General features: G+C 34.9%; 2 protein-coding genes across 3 annotated transcripts; both read right to left on the bottom strand.

The window, feature by feature from the left end:
- Positions 1–3,647: 3,647 nt before the first annotated feature.
- LOC147557793 (uncharacterized) lies at positions 3,648–4,001 on the bottom strand. The gene has a single exon (XM_086658942.1). It carries the CDS (start codon positions 3,999–4,001, stop codon positions 3,648–3,650), a length of 354 nt encoding a protein of 117 aa, XP_086515068.1.
- A 14,299-nt stretch (positions 4,002–18,300) lies between these two features.
- On the bottom strand, positions 18,301–22,163 carry LOC147557792 (cation/H(+) antiporter 15-like). Of its 2 annotated transcripts, XM_086659379.1 has the most exons (3): positions 21,521–22,103; positions 20,497–20,590; positions 18,301–20,404 (listed from the first exon to the last, which is right to left on the bottom strand). In XM_086659379.1, exons 2-3 carry the CDS (start codon positions 20,518–20,520, stop codon positions 18,395–18,397), a joined length of 2,034 nt encoding a protein of 677 aa, XP_086515505.1. In that variant the 5' UTR covers positions 20,521–20,590; positions 21,521–22,103; the 3' UTR covers positions 18,301–18,394. The 2 variants fall into 2 exon arrangements, with proteins under 2 accessions (XP_086515505.1, XP_086515504.1); XM_086659378.1 differs by having other exon boundaries at positions 18,301–20,590; positions 21,521–22,163.
- Between the last annotated feature and the right edge of the window lie 931 nt (positions 22,164–23,094).

Below are 23,094 nucleotides of genomic sequence, written 5' to 3'. Positions count from 1 at the left end.
GCTAAGCTCATGTTCTTTAAGTCTCTCACTAAGATGTCTCGAGTCTATGTAACCATCATTTGCTAACTGAGTTTTTGATAGTTTTTTCTTGAACAATTTGCAACAAAAGCAGAAAACTTTATCGTCATCTTTTTAGTACACTAGCAAAATTATATCATGTTCTTCTTCATTTGGTAATTGTCTAATGTAAAATTTTGACGAGAAACATCTATTTGCCTTATCTTTAGGATCTTTATTTATTGATAGGTCCCTAAGTGAACCCTTTTCAGCTACTAGATCTCTCCATTTTCCAGCAAAACAATCCCAGAGTTTTAGATCATATATATTATCTAGAATTTCATCAGTCGGTTCGTGAACTGACTCAATGAAATCATGGTTAGGAATACTACCGTCAAGATCGACATCAACATCCATATTTTCAGAACTCTCACCATGAATCATACTATGATCACCATTACTTTCGTCTTCAATGCGGACTTCGGTTGATTCTTCATTATTTTGTTCAGCTATTGCCTCTTTAGTCGAAAGCGGTTGTTGTTCTCTCATATGAATTTATCAAGAGCTCCTCTTTGTGATTGATTCAATTTTCTTTTCTTATTTTTTCTCTTGCCTCTTCAAATTTCCAGATTTGTATTTCTTTGGTGCCATATATTATAACTACATGAATAAAATAGCTTATCAATAATAATATAATATAATATATTAAAATATATTATCATAAACCTAGTTGGACTTTTCTTACAAAAATATATTAAGGACTTAATATGATAGAGCAATTACTAAAACTAAATAACAACAAGTGTCAAAATAAAAAACATAAAAACATAAAATATAATACCTGTGTATGGTGATATTGATGAAATTATTTCAACTCAAATATAAATTTATAGAATAATGCAATGATCAATCAGCACGCAGCCAATACACTAGTACACCTTAGTAATTTGGAAAAAGACTTGTGTAGAATGATGGAAACATTGTTGCACTCACAATTTATAAAGAAAAAGTTAACTAATGCAAACTCTAACCGACAATTTATAAAGAAAAAGTACTTAGATTCGGTGGATTGAAAAGGAACCGCCACATGGTAATTTAGTTGAAGGAAAATATGACCAATAAGGAAAGTGCAAAAAAAGAAACTAGAGAGGAAGTGTAATACAAAAGAAAATTGAAGAGAAAATTTCAATAACGACACTACCAAACGTAAGTAGGAATAGAAAGCAGAGAGATAGAAAAAATTTAATGGGTTCAATGGTGGTTTGAAAAGGAACCGCCACATGTACTTAGATTTAACCTAACTGCTTTTTTAGGTTTGACTTTCAAACCTGGGATACTAAAGAAATTAAAATATTTTGGGCCCACGTAGTGGGAGGTCCAGTGCAAGCGCCCTGCCCGCACTGGTCACCACACGACCTTGTTTCTCCCTATGGCTTGAACAGTCACTTTCATAGAGAAACCTAGATAACTATATGACACCATAAACCCTAGATTTTGATATTGTTTGAATATAGATTAGGGTTCTTGAAACAATTATATAGATTAGAAGTTGTAGATATATCACTTCTACAAAACCAAATTTTTAGGTCACTTGAATCCCATGTATGTGCTAGATTTTGGAGGAAATTTGCCTTAATGATATAGTTGTTGAACCCTACAATCTTTACTCTCATTCCCATGCTATATTCATGTATAAATATCAAATTTAGTTTGATGATAGGAAAATTTAGCAAGTATTACAATGATAACACTGACTTAATCCCCCTTCATTTGACATGATTTAAGTATATAATTTCGTAATTAGGCATTTCTTGCTCATAAACGAACTCCTTGTATAAATATGCAAGAATAGGTGATAGAATTCACCATTATATGTGGACATGTGTGGTTTAAGTTATTGTTACACATGGATTACTACTTGCATGATATATCAAAATGAAATTAGTAGGTCAAAATAACATAGTGATGAACATGAATTTTAATACATGTATGTTGTGGTGTGATGTTATTATGTGTGGATGATGTGATAGAGTTGGTTTAAACTTGTAAGATATTGGTGGTTCGTCCGACCCTCTATACCGATTGTTTGGTGTGATGACCGACATGTTTGCATGGTATAGGCGTACGGAGGTATGGCCTGAGTATGTAACGTATGGGGCCGGCGCTGACACAAGGCTAACCTTGTCGACCACACTCTCATAGAACGAGGATTGTAGGGAGGGTTCAGATGAAGGATCTGATTTCCCCGGTGGATACCAACTTATCATATTACTTTTGATTTTTTGTTCTAAGTGTGTTTTCCTTTATTAGTTAGCCTTGGAGGAGTTTTTTTAGCAGTCTTCTTTCTTTCTTTAGGTAGTTATTTGGAGTTGCATCTCCTAAGTACTTGTTTTTGCTCTTATTTGATCTTGTCTGACATATCTGTCGATGATTTAGAGACATCATTTGAGTTTTGAGAACTTGGGAAAGTTTCGTTAGTTGATTTGTTGTTACTTTTGAGCTTCATGTTCGATGTTATTTTTTTCTTTATTGATGAGTATATCATTTACGTTCATTGTTCTGTATAGAGTTGCTTTGAGTTTAAGTTTTCATGGCGGCCGACGTGCAAGTCTGGATTTGAGGCGTTGCACCATTGGTCCACAATATAAATGCAAGTGACTGCGAATCACTTAACGTCACCTTGTTATAAAAGGAAATAAAGAAGATGAGCATAAACTTCATAATAATTGCAACAACAATCACACTTCCAATAAGCAATCCGTGGTCCAGGGTGACTTTGCTGAAATCTGTCCTCAGACCACTGCATACTAAAAGCGCAGGAACCATCAAGTCTGAGAAGAATGTCTCCAGCTTATTAACTAAGCTGAATCCTAATAGAGGCCCATCTGGTATCGCCAGGCCAAGTATGAAGGGCCCAAGTAAAACGTGTTGCCCGATTGCCAAGCTCGCCAATGAAGATGAAATGACTATTAGTAGTATGAAGACAATACACTGAAGATAATTTCAGTCTTTTACGTGTCTTTATACACTAGATAATCCGTAACCGAGGAATTGCATCAATTTTGTATAAATGTTAACAAAATTTGGAAGTTTAGAAGTACAATTGACCATCGACACAATGTGGATCATAGAAGACTTTGTATAATTGAGGAGTCTTGAGGTTGTGTTTGATAAGAAAGAAGTTTAGTCATTTCACAAGTATATACATATTTTGGGTTTAAGTTAATGTGTTACATTTTAATAGTAGAATAAAATCACAAAGAAGGAATAAAATCAACATTGACTCTTTCTATCGGTCGCTTTCCATCTCTCATTCTCTCTGATAAAAACCTAAGTCATTCTCTAGGCCAGCCAAAGATAAACGTAATACTAATAGAAAACTTTATTAATAACTTCAATATTCATATTCATATTCCTTAACTACTATGAACTCGGCCATATATACAAGCTACAACCAAACAATTTAGACTCCAATCAGGACTCTTAATTAGACTTCAACTAGGACTCAATATTTAGAAATATAAAAAGTCCTAAATTACTTAGAAACTCTAAAATATAGAAACTCCTAATATTAAATAACTATAGAATATCCTTGAAAATATAGAAACTCTTGATTTTAAATATAGAGAATATCTTTCTATCATTCCTCCTCACTTGACAACATCTTTGCCCTCAAGGATGGTATTGATCATAGTTAACACCGGGTCTCCCTCATCTTCGACAATTGGTATTTCATCATCAATCGCAGTTTTGAGGATAAATGCCTTATTCAAAACAAAATCATGAAAAACATGATGGATTTTAGTTCCATCTGGTAATTCCAAACGATATGCTACTGGACCAATTCTTTCCAGCATTTTATATGGACCATAGTACTTTGGAGATAACTTCTGAGACACCCTTCTTATTGTAGAACTTTGCTGATACGGTTGTAACTTTAAATACACATACTCTCCTAGTTGCAATACTACATCCCTCCGCCCTTTGTCAGCGTATTGTTTCATCTTATTTTGGGCAATATGAAGATGACTCTTAAGGTTAGAAGGAATTTGACACAAAACTCTCAATGATCCTTGCTTGAGAAGTCGTTGCATGGCATGGTTGCTAGCGGTCTTCACTTTCCTTCCTCTTACACCTTCCAAACTAAATTTTTAACCTCGTATAGTGAATTTCATTGTTAAGTACTTGAAATCCCAAGTTATTGGTCCAAGTGTTTGTAGCCAACTTACTCCCAATACCATATCACAACCACCAAGTTTTAGTATATAACAATTTCCCGTGAAGGCATACTAATTAATTTTATACTCTAGTTTAACACATTTCCCTTCACAAGTAATTCTTGATCCATCTGCTACCATAACATTAAAAGAGCCGTCTAGTACAATTTTAATACCTAGCTTCTTAGAAATGGAAGCGTCAATAAAATTATGTGTACTAACTGAATCAATTAAAACGATAACTTGACTCTTTTAATTTCTTCTTGGACCTTCATCGTTTGTGGTGCGGTGGAGCCGTCCAATGCATGCATAAAATCTCCACATGTTCTTTTTGTGTGTGCATATTTTCATCAACTCTCTCGATTTCAGTTTGATTTGCATCGTCATTCACAATGAGGAATAAACTTTTTGTCTTACATCGATGGCCACGATGCCACTTCTCATCACAATTGTAACATAACTGTTATTTCCTTCTTTCTTCGGCTTCAACTGATGTGAGTCGGCGAATTATTGGTGCTTCACTAATAATCTCGTTTGGTATTGCTGGTGGTCTTGAGTTCAGTGGTTTGCGTTGATAAAGGGTTTAGGTCTTGTAATATCTATATAACTTTGGCGCCCCAAAGAGACTTTTTCATCTTGTAATCTAGCTATAGACATTGCATCATGTAAGTTTACTGGACAAAAGGATTTAGTTTCTAGTCTAACCTCATCTTTTAATCCACTCATGAAATAACTCATTAAAAAACTGTCTGGTAAATCATTAACTATGTTTGAAAGACACTCAAGCTCTTCTTGATATTCAAAGGAGGATCTTGTTTCTCGTAATTTTGCTAGTGCAACCCCTGTATCTTCATACGTCGTTCTCCCGAAGCGACCTACAACCGCTTCGACAAACTCTTCCCTTGAACGAAAATAGTTACATCTTTTAGCCTATCGATACCGTTGTAATGTTTTTCCATCCATGTAAGTGATTGCAAACTAAATCTTTTGGTTTTGTGCAGTGTTATAGAACTCAAAATACTGTTCATCTTGAAAAATCCATCCTTCCACATCTTATCCGTCGAACCGTGTAAAATATAACCTTTAACCTTTAAAACGATCACCTCTTTAAGACACAATCTCTCTATTTTCGACCAATCGACCAATCTTCTCAATCAATAATGATTGATTTACCGTCATCTCAGTCATCTTCTCTGCCAATTCACCTAATTGCTTCTCTATTTTTTTTTTTTTTTTGTACCAAAAACAAGTTTCTCTAACGAAGATAAAAGTATTGCGAAAGCGAATGATAGGAGCGTCTGCTCTGGATACCAATTGAAAAGATTCTAAGTCCTTCTCTAGGCCAGCAGAAAATAAATGTAGTACTAATAGAAAACTTTATTAATAACTTCAATATTCATATTCATATCCCTTAATTACTATGAACTTAACCATATATATAGGCTACAACCAAACTATTTAGACTCCAACCAGGACTCCTAATTAGACTTCAATTAGGACTCAATATTTAGAAATATAAAAATATAGAAACTCCTAAATTACTTAGAAACTCTAAAATTAGAAACTCTTGATATTAAATAACTACAGCCTATCCTTCAAAATATAGAAACTCCTAATTTTAAATATAGAATATCTTTCTCTATCACTCTCTCGTTCTCTATCCTTCTCCGCGTTCTCCCTCTCCTACGATCTCTCTCCCTTTCTTATCTTCCTCCTCTTCCTACTGTATCTTTTTTTTTCTCTCTCTCTCTCTTACTTTATTTTCCATCTCTTTCCCTTTATCTTTTTCTCACACACACAATTCCAGTGAAGGGAAGTATCCCCCTTTGCTAGAACCAGACCTCGAGGAGGGATTCTAGCGGAACCCTCTGATGGGTCATGAAAATGTCCCATCTAAGTCGTTTAATTTAGCCAAGTTAGTTCGTTTCGAGTCTTTATTATGATAAAATGGTTGGTTCTTATGATTAGGTGTCTTTTGCGGAGTTAGGTGTGAGAAACGGTTAAAAATGAGAAAAAGTTACTTGAAGGGCATTTTGGTCTTTTGGACACAAGGGTATTCTGGGAAATTTGGACAAGGTCAGTGACGATTGAAAAGTAGAGGCCGAGACGAGCTCGTAGGAGAAAACGGAAGTCAATTCAGAGTCCGGAAGAGTGAGATATGCATAGTCAAAGTTGGAGTCAAATAATGTAGACTGGTGGGACACTTTCGGGCACCATTCTGGCTGGTGGGACACAACCAGGTGACGTGGCACGTCCTGAATGCACAAACCGGACAGCAGCATGTGGTCCCTCTTTTCACTATTAAGCCCTCCGAAAATTACTTTTATACCCCTCCTTTTTGTCTCACTTTATGTTCAACTAATAGGAAATCATTTCTTGAGTAGAAAGCAACCCTAACTTCCTATTTTAACCCTCTTTCTCCCATTTTCTCCCAATTAACTCCTAAAACCCTAGCCATCAACCCATCTATAAATAAATCTCTACCTCTTTCATTTCTCTTTAGACTTGAAACCCCTCTCAATCCCCTCTTACCTATTTCTCTTCTCTACTACTAAATTCAATTTTTCCATTATTTTTCCATCTTTCTCTACTCCTTTCTATTTCTTTCCCATACTTTCTTCTTCCGTCTTTTTAGTATTAGTAGTAGTAGCTAGTCTTCTTCTTACTAATACTACTACTTCTTCTCTACCACTATTATTCTTCCATTAATAGTCATCTCCTTCTTTCTTCCATATTCTTCTATCATCTTTATCCCCTTTCATCTCTTCTTCCTAACTTCTTTCTACATCTAATTTCTTCCTTCTCTTTCTTTTTCTTATTTGGGTGGCAATAAAATAGCTATTACTTGGATTTATTGGAGTAAAATTCTTGAGCATAAATGGAGCAAATCTTGGATAAAATGGAGATACATGGGAACATGGATTTTGAACATTCTTGGTGATTTCTTTTCATTAATCTTTTGTAATTCCATTTACTTTATAAATTGAATGAATATTACTTTAGATTCCATGAGTAGCTAAATTTGTATCTAGGGTGTAGAGGAAACCCATATTTGGGCTTATTTTGAGATATGTTATAAATCAATGAATCCTTATATTGAGCTTCAATGCCTATTGATTGTCATTTCATGTTGATTCTATAACCTTATTATCATTCATGCATTATAATTAGATATTTCATGCTTTTATTGATTATTAGATGAGATATGTCTTACTTCTTGATTAATTAAATCCCTTGATGTGCTTTAATGTCTATTAATTGTTTATCTATATGGATTGGATTTTCTTTCCATTACTCATGCATCATAATTAGATATTTCATACTTTCGTTAAGTTGTTAGATGGAGTATGCTTTTTAGATAATGAATAATAGTTAAGCAATCCGAATCTCTATCAGGAAGACAATTAGAATTAGTAATCATAAAATTGTTTTATCTAGAACATCATCCGGAATCTAAATAGTTCATTATATTGGATCCCGAGTATATACAAAAGAGATTTAAGTAATTAGCGTTTGTTTTATAAAGTGAAAATTGCGGGGGATTTTATAACCTTAGATATCTTCTCGCCTCTTTCTTTGATAGGTTTAGTTAGTTTTATTTATTTTCTTATTTCTTTACAAATTAATCATCAAATTTATGAGTGGGGTGTGTGTGTTTTAGTCTAACTTAGTTATTAACATTTTGATTATTGGGCTACCTATCTCTTGGGACGATACTCGATCTTATTATAAATACTATAACTTGACTCCCTATACTTGGGGAATACACATATTTTTAGGCCTATCACCCTCCTCGAAGGTTTCTAGGTTGGTCGACCATGAAATGTTTCGTGTCCGACCAGCAATGGATTTTTGTGGCGGGCGAACCACGAAACTCGAAACCCTCCTTGAGGTTTAGGTTCTTCGGATCCTAAAAAATTGTGTTTTTCATCTTTCATAAATATAAGTACTCCAAATATATTCGAGATCATATAAAAACATGTTGAACATGTAATATTGTGTTATTAAGTTTCTAAATCATTCAAACAACAAACTGAGGAGAAATTTTTCATACAAGTTAGGGCTTTTTTAGCCAATCTTCACACAAACAAAGTAGGTTGTATTCTACTCTTTCTTGGCCAATTTCTTCAAGTAAATAGGTCTCGGGTGCTTCTATTTATGTAAGAAGAAAGAATGTGTTCTTTATTTTAGTTATATCTTTTATTATTGGGTTACATGGAGTCATCGAGTTGTAACCAATTAATCCCATGATTGTGGAGTTAATATAATACAACAATTAATGGCTTCCGACCGAACCATGTAAACTGTTGTGTTCTTTATTTTAGTTATATCTTTTAATATATCAACACACATGAATCTTCATATGGTATATGAGCAATTTAATAGACCCTCATTCATGCTTCCGCACTTTTCCGACGATTTTTTTAATCATTGTGATTCCATTATTAATCAACATTTTGGTCAAATTGTGTTTTTCCCATTCTTCTGTTTTTCGGTCATATTCTTATGGATTTTCAAGAACAAACTATATTCAAGATGGAAGATAACAAGATAATAGTATTGATTGTGATAGATTGGCTTGTTTCTTGAGACCTAATAATTCTTTATTTTCTAAATGAAGTTGGAAACCTAATGAAGGATCATCACCCACCACTACTTTTAATGTTTCCACCAATCTAGTCGATGGTTTCTCTAAATAAAAGGTGCATTATACTCATATAAAAGGGAATATTTGTGTTTGATTTAATCGAACCCAACACTTTGGAGTCAAAGCACTTATGAACTCTAACATGTTTCTTCTCTAAAGCTGATCAAAGTCAACAGGTTTTGACTCGCCCGATCTATCTAGAAATTCCTTCAGAGTTCAGGCCGATTGATAACCTGGGTTTTTTCAACCCAATAAAGACCCATGAACCAGAGTCGACCAACCCTGGACCCCAAACAGTCCTCTTTATTCTTCTAGAGAAGTATTCTCTCTGGCAACAAACCCTTAAGCTATGTTTGGCGCGCGGGAACGGAATGTCATTCTCGGAAATCACATTCCCGTAATGCGATTCACAGGAATCAGATTATTTTGGTTTAATGTTTGGTTTGACCAGGAATAGGAATTCCACTCCTAATGGATTCCTAACTTGTTATTTGGTTTGTGTAGGAATAGGAATGTAAATTTTTACGAAAGTCCTGTTATATCCTTTTACTTGAACTACATAAATTATAGGTCAACTTTGTTATATATATTTTAATTAGTATTGTCTATTCAAATTTATAGATATGAAACAGTAACGTAATACATTAATTTAGGTTGTATTTAAAGATTTATTTAAAATAAATAAGGTCTCGACTAATTTTTTAAACGTTATGAAATTGATTTTTAATGAACAAAGAGCAAGAGAAAAGAAAAAAAACTAGAGTATGGAGAGATAGAGAGAGTTGCGTTCGAGCGAGAGAGAGGGTGAGAGAGAGAGTGTGTGTTGCTATGGTGGTGGTTGAAACCCTAGATTTTTAATTTTTTTGCAAAAATATTATGAGAATGACGATTTTAATATTAGTCATTCTAATATTTTATCAAGGATTATTTTGTCCAGAAATATTAAATCAAATCATTCCCGGAAATGGGAATCACAAACCCACCCCCTCCCTGGGTTTGCTATTACTCCATTTGGGGGGAATCCCATTCCTCTAGGAATAGAATTCCCCTTGCATTCCCCCGAGCCAAACAGTAGTCGGGAATGTGATTCCTAGGAATCACATTCCATTCACACGCGATTCTCGCGTGCCAAACATGGCCTTAGGGTTTCTATTCTCGCCGACCACCACAGGTAGGACTTCTTGTTCTCATCGGAAATGACCATTAAAATACCATCACTGGTATATTCTGACTTACTCTCTATATATCATCTATGATGATTTCCAAACTCGAAAATTCATTTTTTATTTTTGGAGCTTTCTCTCCCCCTCTCTCTCCAAACTCATCACCGACCAATTCTTGGTCGAGTTTGACTAACATGGACTATACCAATCATTGATATGTAGTGTAATACATATTACATGTGATTTATCTTGTTTAACTTTTACCATAAATCGAGATTGGGAAATCCTAATTTTGGGAAACCTTAGTTCTTTTGATGGAGTTCTTAATTTCTTTGATTTCATTTGTGACAACTTCTCCTACCACTGCTTTGTGGTAGTCTTTTCCCACAAATTCCCCCTCTTGTAGTATTCCTTTTGACAGATTCATACTGTCACTTATATCCATCTGTGACGTTTTTTCTGTCATTTATTTATGTGCACTCTGTGACACTAAGTAGATCAATTTCATCTATTTTTTCTTTCCGAAATCATCCTTGACATTTTCAACATCAAAATTTGTCATCGCGACTTTAACATTTTCACGACAAGAGATCTTTTGTCGATAATCTTCCTGACACCATCATTTTAATTGTTAATTCTACACATTTTTTTTGGTATTCTGACAATAATTTTCTTGTCAATTTTATTTTGTTGTCACTCATTAGATTAATACTTGGTATTTTTGTACGACAATAACTCTCTTGTCGATATTAATCATCACAATTTTTTTTGTTGTCGATATTTTGTTTCACATTGTTCATACAATGACATCTTCCCATACATGACAACAGTATCATTACTTTCGTTGTCATTGATTCTAGTTGAGGCTTCTACATTTTCCAACATTTTCGTTGTGACTTGATCATTTTTCATTCATCTTGTATCTTGGGCAATTGTAAGCATTTTAGTTCAAGATGTATTCTCCATCAAACAAGCTTTGTGTTCGCCCTAACCGAAATCTTTTTCGTCGAAATCGGTCATTCAAATCAAGGCAAGGTATTGAAAATATATAATTTTTCTACTTTTTCGTTGTAATATAATGTATTTCAATCAATCCATTTTCTAAAGTTTTCAAATTCTCTTATGATTATGATCATCTCCAAACCGAAATTGTCGAATTTTTTCTCTATCAATTTCCTGAACTCATCAACTATTTTCCCAACGATTTTTCTACGTTGTGCCTCTCATCTTTAATATCTTATCATGTTCCTGCGATAATTTTGGGAGTTCAATTTGCAATTTTTCTTTGTTGAGGGTTATTCTTATCCTTTTACTAATAGACTTGGAATGAAGCTTCATCTCTTCCCTCTTTAATTTTTCCCAGCTTCATATTTTTTAGCTATGTATTTTTCTTAACTCTCTTTGGTCGAATTTGAAATATCATTAGATAATCATTCTTCTTGTTTCTTCTACGTGGAAGATATATTCCAGCGAACCGTAACCATTCGGCTCTGATCAATTCGTCAACATTCAAACGAGTTTGATCTTCTCCAGAATTTGATACCTTAGGAATCAATCCATCCCCCATCTCAATCACTAATTTTTATGCGCAATGTTCACTTTCGATATTTTCTCATCTTTGTCGACAAGAAAAGAAGAGAAGAATAGAAGAAAAGCATGTTATTCAAGCTTAAGAAAGAAAATAATAAGATACGATTACAAGTTCAAGTTTATTCTTTTGATTAACCATCGTGATACTATTATTGATAAGGCCTATTCAAATTACCAAGCTAAAGTTACTTATACAGTGGAGTTGCAGACAAGTATTCACCACCATTAGCAATTGTTCAACATTAATAAGAAATTTCAAATTCAAGCTTTTAATCTGATCGTAAGCGAGCAACATTCATCTTTTTACACGAACAACCTTCAAGCCGGAAACTTCAAAAGTTACGCGTTCCAACTTGAAGAGGAGTATTACAATATAAAAATCGAGATCCGAAGATATCAAATATCAACCGTCCAAGATATACGAAGATTTAGAATATATTATTTAGTTATCTTGTACTTAGCCTAGATAGAGTCCTAGGAAACTGAGATATCTAAGTCACTCTATAAATACAACTGACCTCTACGTATTTTATTATTGTGTTACATTGAGTCATCGAGTCTATCAAGTTGTAACCAATAAATCCCATGATTGTGGAGATAATATAATACAACCATTAATGGATTCTTAGTAGATGTAGGTCGTGGTCTTCCGACCGAATCACGTAAACTATCGTGTTCTTTATTTTAGTTTATATATTTTAATATATCAGTACACATGAATCTTTATAGTTGTATCCAAACATATAGAAACCTAAAAATAAATTATATTAGTGGATTCTCTTCATTGATTTGGAATGATGCACCTCCCCAATCCTTCTTTGATATTATTTCAACATATTGTTGATCTTGACTTTAATCCAATAATAATGCATGTGATTCCTCGCATAATTTTAATTTATATTATTCATATCAATATAGATTAGTTCCTTGAGGAATGGTAATAAGGGTAAAGTGGTTCAAGTCAAATACTCTTACTCAAGATCAAAATCAAGGAAAATATATATATATATATATATATATATATATCCAACCATTGTAATTCTCTTCCATTACAAATAAACATGGAGGTACATAATTTTCCTCACCCAGAACCTAAATCTTTCATGGTTTCAGAGCTACAAAACTCTAAAGAGTATAGATTCGATCCTATTTTGCTTTCGCTTAACAGGCGGCGGTAGCCGCTTCCATGACTATCGTTTCCATGACTACCGTTCCGGATTCATAGTTATTTTTTTTCCTTTATTTTCTTTTCTAGCTTTTTAATTACTTTTGTACTTCTCAATAAATTTAGTCAAGGTTTACCGTCGAAGTGTTTTGATAGTTTTCCATAAGGTTTCAATGGTGGAGATTTTATTTATTAATATTATCGGTTATGAGTTTGGGAGGTTTTTTGTTATCAATGATGGACGAACTATTTATAACGGAAAGGGGATGTTTCGAGAGTTAAATTGGTGTTCAAGTAAGTTGAAAGTTAATTCAATTTTGGTGCACGATCGATATCCATAAAGGACAGTTTTCGCCAATCGATAATATCGGCCGTCATTATTGTCGTCGTTTGGAGTGCAAAGTAGTTGCCTCCCTATTGGTGTTTTCGCTAGGTTTGTCTTCACAAGGCAGACGTCTCGTGTTGTTGCCATGAGCTTCGGAACCCAGAGTGGTTATACTCACTAAGTGCAACCTTTCTCGTTGTTATTATGTCATGTTTGTTCGTTATTACTGCAGTATTATCTTATCGATCTACACCAAAGAAAAGCTTGTTGACGAACCAATTTCATGATCGACTTAAGGAAAAATGTTTCAAAGAATCGTCTCATCAAGTTATTTCCCAAATTGAACTTTCGGTTTTATCCTCCGTTCAATTTGCGGGAGGGTAATAAGGGTAAAGTGGTACTCAAGTCAAATACTCCTACCCAAGATCGATATATATATATATATATATAAATTTTTGAGTTTAAAGTGGATAACTAGTCATATATCCACTCCTAAATTAATAGATATAATAAAACCAAAATAAACAAAAAATGGAAAATAAGTCCAAAATTTTATTATTTAGTGGGCCTCTTGCGTCAAGCCATTTATTTCCGGGTCCATGGGTTTTAAGTCCAAAATAAAGTTCAAAAAGGGTTTAAGGTCCAATCTTCTCAGAAAATGGGTTTTTAGTCCTTTTCCGTTTTGAAGAAACATTGTTGATACATAATGTGTTATGTATGACACATATAAAGAAAAATGAAATAAAGTATGAAACTTTAACAATAAATAACAGGTAATTTATGAAACAAAACAAGAATCGATAAACAGAAAAACACTGTAATCTTGACATATAAACATACTTTAACTAAGTTGGACTAAATATCCATTATAATTATTATTTTGGCTTAAAATCCTATATTAATATTAGGGTGGACTAAATGTGTGTTTAGGGGTAGATTTTTGGACTAAAAACCCAAAATTTATTTATTTCCTCCCATTCTTACCCTTTCATAAATATATATTTAACCATTGGTAAACCAAACGTTTCTAATGGTTGAGTTAATATATTTATTCTTTCCATAAATTTTAAGAGAAATATTAATGGTAGATAATTATTGTCAATATTTATTTCCAAAACTTATATTTATCTGAAGGAACCTACCAAAACAATAGTGATTTACCTAAAACGAGTTCCTCTCTCTCTCTCTAACTTTATGTTCTTCGAACTTGAAGAAATTGTGATTGGCTTTTTATCTCTACCTCGATATTTCCATCTCTACAACATATTTTTTTTCTTGGAAAATCATTAAGAAAATTGTATACATGTCAATTAAACTTAGAATTTTGTTAAAAATTTATTTTATTATAACAACAAACTTAAGAGTTCAAAAAAAAAAACAAACTTAAAATATAACACTTTTTCGTACACAGTGAATTTTGAAATCTCTATCATTATAATCTTGTTCTCATAAAAAAAATGGGTTAATTCCGTTTTGACCCCCGATTTGTGACCAACTCGCCGTTTTGGCCCCAATTAGTGTCCGGCAGTTTGTTTTGGCCCCAAAATTAATTTTTCGGGCAGTGCTGACATCATCAAGACATAAGCAATACCCCTCTGACCAAATTTTTCTCTTTCTCACGCCAAATCTTCTCTGACCAAATAAAAAGCACTTATTCTTTTTGCTTTGTCCATCTGTCTCTCACCATATCTTTCTCTCTCTACTTTCTTTATCCTCCTTTTTGTCCTTTTTCTCTCTCTTTAAAACTCTTTTACAAACAGAGGTCCATCAAATCGAAGAACTCAGAGAGACGAGCTGGTAATCCCATTGGAACAAATAGAAAAATACAAGCTGCTAAGACACCAAATTGAAGAATACCCACCATCAATATCATCTCTATAAACTCATTTCTAGGGCTAATCAAGGTAAACCTACAAAATTGAGACGGAATTGAAATAAAATCTGGGATTCAAAATTAGGGTTTACTATTGTTGCTGTTGGGGATGATGCCTTTTTCGTTGTTGGGATATTTTTGGGTAACTAACTAAACTTGATTTCTAAGATTAATTAGAAGTTGGCACTGTGGATCGAATTGGTACAAGCTTAAGTAGCAAATTCGACTTCTCAACCGATCATATTATACTGAAGTGACGACGCCGGACTCTGTCGTCGCAAACGGACACGTATGGGTGCTAAAATACGCCATGATGTGAAAATTAGGGCAAATGTTCAAAAACCTCCTCTTCTTGCTAACCTTCGGATTGCTGGTTTTGTGATTTTTTGTATGATTTCAAGAACAGATTTTAAAAAGAGAGAAAGAGGACAAGAAGGAGGATCAAAAAAGTAGAGAGAGAAAGAAATGGTGAGAGACAGATGGACATAAGAAAAGGAATATTAATTGATTAATATTGCTTTCACTGGTCAGAGAAGATCGGCGTGATAAAGAGAAAGATTTGGTCAGAAGGGTAATTCGGGTATATACTAGTATTGCTTATGCATTCATGATGTCAGCACTGGCCGAAAAATTGATTTTTAAGCCAAAACGAACTGTCGGACACTTATTGTGGCCAAAACGACAAGTTGATAACAAATCGGGGGCCAAAACGAAATTAATCCTAAAAATATAATTGAATTTGTTTTTGCTACATTTTCGGTATTTTACTAGCATTTTCTTGATTCTATTAGCGTGTGTTATGAATATGTTATAAGTAGGTTAATGATCATTTTATTATTTCGCTAGCATCTTATTGATTCTAACAACATTCTTATATATAACAGAATTCTCAAATATTTTCTAGCATTTTATTTATTTTAACAATTCAATAATATACTTACAAAAATAAATTCTTCTGAAATTAGGATTGCTTTTCTTTAGCATCTTATTGATTCTAACAACATTCTAAAAAAGTTATTTAAGAAGAAGGACCATTTTTTTCTCTAGATTTTTTTCGATTCTCCGACAATAATTATATTTCTCTAGCATCTTATTGATTCTAACAAAATTTGTCTGAAATTATATTATGTTAACTAAATTTTAAATATTTGTCTAGCATTTCACTGATTCTCCTGCACATGTCTTAAATTATGTTTCTCTAACATTTCATTGATTCTCCTACAATACTTATATTTTTCTAGCATCTTATTTAGTCTGACACAATTCTCCTGAAATTATATTATGTTAACCAAATCTGTATAAAATGAGATCCCGTATAAAATAGGTATAACTAAAAGCTTGGTCATTACGATAAACGGAAAAGGAAACTTTTGTTATGGAAGGAAATTTCTTTTTTGAGGAAATAATTTAGTGAATCTTTGATTTAGGTTGTTTTTTTTTAACTTAGGATAGGTTAAGCAGTAATAAAATATCAAAGGTTAGACATGTAATTTACTCTAAGTGGATTTATTTTCTATTTGAGATTATCTTTGGGCTCTAGACCCATTGATCATACGATTTTGGACTTAAAACCCATCCTCTCATCTATATATATATCTCCAAGATATGGAATTATGGATACACTAGAATTAGGATTATTTCTATATTTATGTTGTTTATTTCCAACCATTGTAATTCTCTTTGGATAAAGCTAAATATTTTTCGGGGTGTTAAATTTTAAAGGTAATATGTAGAATTTTAGAAAGTTTCAGGGAAAATAAATTTTAAGGGGAAATAAAAATAAAACCCTCCACCTCACCTCACCTCTCTTTTCTCCACCTCACCTCTCTCTCCCTCCACCTCACCTCTCTGTCTTCTCCGACAGGTCCAGCCGGCGACCATGAAAAAAAGAAAAAAAATATTTCACTCTCTCTCTCTCTCTAGAAACTCCGGCGAAGGGGTTTCCCTTCGCCGGTCGAAATTTTTTTAATTTTTTTTCATGTCGCTGGCCGGAAAATTTTCCGGTCGGTGACCTGTCAAAGAAGAGAGAGAGAGAGTGGTGGGGATAGAGAAGATGAGGTGGAGAGAGAGAAGTAAGGTGGAGAAGCTATTTTGCTTGGGATTTAGCATAGGGACATTGATATATATGGTATAGGGACATGGCCAAAATATCATATTTTTAGATTCGAGGTCCCTTTACCAATTAGAAAATAGACATTTTTATATATATATAAATCGAATAAATTTATGTTTATTTGGATAAAAACTAAGATTGAACTAATACAAATATCGAAGTTTTCTTTTATTTTCATGTCGTTCCTTAGATCTACATATCTTAAAACAAAATCATTTTTTTAACCTAGAAACAACGATCACCTATAGACAACATATTATATAAATCAACCATCACTTAGAAACACTACATTCTTATTTACATTTAAGTTGTTCCCATCTCTTTCTTTCCTATGTAATACATTTGTTATCCTATTATTGTATAATGTTGATGAACATTTCTCTCAAAAAGTAAACATTTCGGCTACCGTGATCACTTTTTTTTTGTCGCCAGAATTTCGGCCACTGTGGTCGAAATATGTTTAATATTTCGACCATCGTGGTTGAAATATGCCCAAAATTTCGACCAATATTCATATTTCGACAATAATGGTCGAAATTTTGAGCATATTTCGACCATATCGGTCTAAATTTTAGACATTTCGATTACTTCGTCCGACATTTTCCTATTAAATTTTATTTCACCATTTGTTCAGTGTTTTTCGATACAAAAAGAAATTTTATCTTTTTGTGATTAATTTTAAATATTAAAGTAATATTAATATTGTCATTTGAAAGTAAATATATGATGATTTATTTGTTTTTCAGAGAAAAATGTTTACTTACCAAAAGGACTAATGTCCCTTTACTAATCGTGTCCCAATAAAGTAGAGGCAGGTCCCTTTACCAAAGACCTTTTGCTTTCCCCAAAATAAAATTGTCAAACAAAATTGACCAATTTTTGACCAAGTCTTCACACCCCGGAAACTATTTTGCTTTCCCCAAAACGCTGACCATAAATAAACATGGAGGTATATGGTTTTCCTCAACCAAAACCTAAATCTTTCAAATGGAAAAGGCTTGTGGTTAGATCAGAAGAAGAATCAAGTTTCCACAAAGAATTAGTACCTACCATTATTGTTTAAGACAGTCAGAGTGGGATCGATTGACTTCCTTGTTTGTGTTGTTTCTATATTTCAACTACAATTGTTTAAATAACACTCTAGTCTGAGTCAGTTAGATTGCATATCGAGTTGAACTGAGTATAAAAAATTCTGAAGAGAGAAAGAGGTTTGAGGGAGGGAAACTACGTATAGTGAAATAATTACAAAACTAGCTGCTGCCTGATATACAATTTGGAAGAAGTTCTTATTTCCTAGAAGGAATTACTCAAATGTGGACCTTCCAGTGATCTGCTGCTGTAACACCAGTACCGAAAGTGCGGACTTGACATCTGATGAGGCAAGTATATCTCCAAGAATACCTAGTTCCGGACACTCATTCCATTCTGAGAGCCCCTTTGTCAACGGGGAGAACATCCCATTACGTCTCCCCAGCATCATTAGGTCATGTTCGTTTTCCATCCTTTTTATTGTAGTCATCATTTGCTCTCCATCTCTAACCACCTCTTCGAAGAACATAACCCTTTCGTCATCACCCGAATGGATTGTATACTTTTTAAACTCCGCTATTGCCTCATCATCTAGCATTAGTTGTCGTGTGTTCATTCCTGTGTTATCCACCGGAATGAACTGATACACCTTAAGGACCACACCTGGATTCTCTGCCATTCTTTGAGCCAATGCTAATGCTTCTCTGTCGTCATCCCCACCCAAGAAGATGACACCCACACGATAGGACAAGTTGTTGAGTAGCATCACCGCTGACCTACCAAGATGTCCGCGATCAACTAATAAACCCACGGAACATGGAGCTCTATTGAGTACATTGTTGTTGACAGTTCTGATACTCAAATTGGTGGAACCCATACTACCATCGACAGTCCACTGTTTGTGGAAGGGAATGATGATGAAAGAGGCTCTCTTGGACATGGCTAGCAGGCAAATGTCGTCGTGCATGGTTACAACCGGAGATATAGCAGTGTAGGGTTGAACTGAGAGAGCACCTTCGTACTTCCTCTCGTAGTGTCGAAAGGCATTAATAATTTGTTGAGATTGGGAGTCTTGTAAGGACTCCGTGGTCCACAACTTGTGGGAGATGAGAAGAGGAGCTGAACGCCCGAGAAGCTCAACAAGGTGGATCAGATAGACGTAGATGGGTTCTTTAGATGTTGGGTTTGTAGTTTGAAGGAGTTTGATGATAGTGGGTACGTTTTCTTGTTCGTGGACACAAACAATTATTCGAAACTCAAAAGTACTTTTGTGATCTCTAATCGTCCTTTTAACATAACCTGCATATTTTCTCGAAGGATCATAGAGAACCCTCACGGAATAGGTCACAAGAACCATCATGATAGCCAATGCGAGGACAACTATAGAGAAAGCTTCGTCGTCAAGTAATTCAGCATCCTTCCAAGCATTATATATAGCCATTTCTACTACTCCTTTGGTGCACAATATGAATGCAAGTGCTAGCGAATCGCTCAAGGTCACCTTGTTATAAAAGGAAATAAAGAAGATGAGCATAAACTTTATAATAATTGCAACAAGAATCACACTTCCAATGATCAATCCGTGGTCCACGGTGACTTTGGTGAAATCTGTCCTCAGACCACTGCATAGTAAAAACACAGGAACCATCAAGTCTGAGAAGAATGTCTCCAGCTTATTAACTAAGCTCAATCCTAATGGAGGCCCATCTGGTACTGCCAGGCCAAGTATAAAGGGCCCAAGTAGAACGTGTTGCCCGATTGCCAAGCTCGCCAACGAAGATGAAATGACTATTAGTAGTATGAAGACAATGTAATGGTCCTGCACTTGTTTCCCTTCTGGGGTCTGTCTAATAATCCAAATACAAGCAGGTCTGAAGGCGTATTTGACGAAAATAACGATAGCTACAAACGACACAGTGACCATCACTGATATCCACAAGGAGCTGATATTGATCCTCTGGCTAGTGGTAACAACATCAAAGACCCTATAAACCATATCTCCAACAAAGGCAGAAGAAAGTGCAAGTCGACCTATCTCAGAGTTAAGAATGTTGAGTTCACCAAGGAGGTCAGCGACGACAGGGAAGGAAGTCATACATTGAGATGCCCCAATGAAAGTTAAGATTCGGTGAATGGAGTACGGGTAACCCATATGAGTTCTCAAGATAGAAGCGTATTGTCCTGATATAACCAACGGAACTAGGACACTTAAACTCCCAATGACAAACGCTTTCTTTCCCGTAGTATATATCATGGTTGGGTCCATCTTTACTCCAATTAGAAACTGAAATATGACGAACCCGAACATTGAAAGATTAGCTAGTGCACTTGAACTACTCACTGCGACTACACTGCCATAAAGTTTGTCTAAATAACCTGGGTTCTCCTGTAGCATGCCATCAGTAGTACCAGAACTCGCGGGCTTCTTGACCAGCAAATTCACTAATGTAGGGCCTAATAGTACTCCAACCTGTCACCACCATCAAGACACTAAATAAAAATTTATGACATTTATACACTAGATAATCCAACCTGTAGATAATTTTACGTAGTATTTTACGTGTCTTTACACTAGATTATCCGCAACCGACAAATTGCATCAATTCTGTATGAATGTCAACAAAATTTGGAAGTTTAAAAGTACAATTGACCGTTAACACAATGTGGGTCATAGAAGACTTTGTATAATTGAGGAGTCTTATCTGGTATGCTAACTTAAGTTGTGTTTGATAAGAGAGAATTTTATTCTATAAAGTTGTGCTCATTTTTCACAAGTATATCCATATTTAATTTTAAGTTAACGTGATACGTCTTAATAGAATAAAATCACAACCAAAGAATAAATACGAGATAACCTTAATCGATTTCAATGAAAATGAAGACGAACAGAACATTAGAATTTTAATGAAGTCCTAGCAATGATGGTGCATGTTTGATTCTAAATCGTTCTTTTTTTAAATAGGTGATGAAACTAATGTGATTAGAAAATGTCACATACTATAATGTTGGTTCGCCTCAAAATTGAGGTCGACTAAAACCCTAAAGTTGATGTGGCCGGCTCCCATTAGTCTTAACATTTTTCTTCCACATGTCCAAAGTAATGAGAATCGGGCACATCTGGTTCTGTTTTGGGGCCAACTGACATTTATGTATATTGAGTTTTGGAACCTCAAAGCTGATGGTATGCCCGCCCACTCTCCCGGTTGAATCCCAGTCAGGATGAGGTGGCCGGCCCAGATTTAGAGAGAGAAAGTGAAACACTCTCTCTAAATCTGGACCCACCACATCATCTGGCCGGGATCCGCCGGCAGAATGGTCAGGCATACCATCATTTTTGTTTAAACCTGTGAAAAACAGAAAAGAGATCTACTGATAGATGGGGTAGAAGCAATAATAATACCATGATCTGGGAAAAGACGCGAGGGAGTCGGAGGTGTTTGAGAAGAAATTGGAGGAGTATGTTTAATAAGTAGATGCATGTCAACTGGAATGCGAAAACTGGTAAGCCATATTCTGTGAACATCTCAGGTGAGTTTCTGCTCCAATAACCTCCTGTCGTCAGCCAATAAAATGAGTCACAATCAGACCCCATCTCTATGGCTGACGATACCATGTCCCCTGGGTTTACTTTGAAGCTTTCCCATCCCTGATTCCACCAGTCATTCGACATTACTCACAACCGACGACGACGATACTCCGACAATACACTTCTCTTCGTCCCACCAACAAAAAAATAAACACAAATTGGTAATGTACCCCAATCCAGAAGGGGACGATTGGATTGGATAGCCTAGAGACAGAGAGAGAGAGAGAGAGAGAAATTAAACAAGTTTTCTTAACAAGGGTCAAATCATTTGGGAAAGTGAAGAAAACAATTAGAAGGGAATTAAGAACCCATTAAAAACTGTATTCCTCCACCTTTCTTGTTATACCGTACATTTACAAACATCCCTCTTATTTTGCTGGACCTCCCAATTTATTTCACTTACCTGGTAACCCTTAGATGCTTAAAAGATCAATCCACAATCATACTTCCCAAACTTAAGGAACTGTTGTTGTCATTAATTTATACCGTGCTTACAAAAATCCATCTATTATAATAAAACAGGTGACCGAATGAGGAATAAGTCTGACCGTCTTTATTTTATTTGGAGTTTCGTAAAGATCACATCTAACGGCTGATATAAAATCGGTTGGGATATCCTTACACTAATTACTACCCACTTATTTTGTATTTCTCTCTCTACCCACTCTTTTCCCATTTACAACTTATTTATGAGTTGGTTAATATCTGTTTCCTATTTCTTCTCCCTTATCTTCTTTATTTTCTTTCCAAAATCGACATCATCTTTATTAATGATTATTTTCTGTTTTTTCTAATTTCAGATGATTTTTCTTAAGAATTCTAATTCAAATGTCATTTCCAGCGTTAGCCAAGAGGGATCTGTCGCGTCCGTAATACGCGACGGAAACCTAGTATAATTACAAAGTCTATCATTCTTTAGGGCATGAACTTCAGTCCACTAAATGCTTTTGGTATGGGTGCTTCTAAAGGCACCAAGCCAAAAGGCTGTTAGCATCCATCTCTATTAGCACCAGGCTCAACTGCTCATTTCTCTGTTAGCACCGTACAACTATGTAGCACCAGTCAAAGCCAACTTAACCCTAACACCTCCTTCCGTTTATCACAAAACCAAACAAAATCTATCGGACGGACTGAACCAGTCCGAGCCCTAAGAGGACCAAACGGATCAGTTGATCCTGGACTTAAGAGGACAAAACGGATCAACTGATCCGGGACCTAGAAGGACCAAAAGGATCAGCTGATCCGGGACCTAGGAGGACCGAACGGATCAGCTGATCCGGGACCTAGGAGGGCCAAACGGATCAGCTGATCCGGGACCTAAGAGGGCCAAACGAATCAGCTGATCCGGGACCTAAGAGGGCCAAACGGATCAGCTAATCCGGGGCTTG

The sequence above is a fragment of the Eschscholzia californica genome, unplaced genomic scaffold, assembly GCF_041429995.1.
Source record: "Eschscholzia californica isolate CP2 unplaced genomic scaffold, dmEscCali1.0.p SCAF_2, whole genome shotgun sequence".
Taxonomy (NCBI): domain Eukaryota; kingdom Viridiplantae; phylum Streptophyta; class Magnoliopsida; order Ranunculales; family Papaveraceae; genus Eschscholzia; species Eschscholzia californica.
The sequence above is the reverse complement of the archived record's forward strand: the minus strand, read 5'-3'. Positions and strand labels throughout refer to the sequence as shown.

Bases quoted from the DNA above. Each gene is read 5' to 3' on its own strand.
- LOC147557792 (XM_086659378.1), bottom strand. From the start codon at position 21,790: ATGTCGAATGACTGGTGGAATCAGGGATGGGAAAGCTTCAAAGTAAAC. The intron at 20,591-21,520 runs GTATTATTATTG...TGGTGGTGACAG, and splicing joins GCGTCTTTTCCCAGATCATG to GTTGGAGTACTATTAGGCCC.
- LOC147557793 (XM_086658942.1), bottom strand. From the start codon at position 4,001: ATGAAACAATACGCTGACAAAGGGCGGAGGGATGTAGTATTGCAACTA.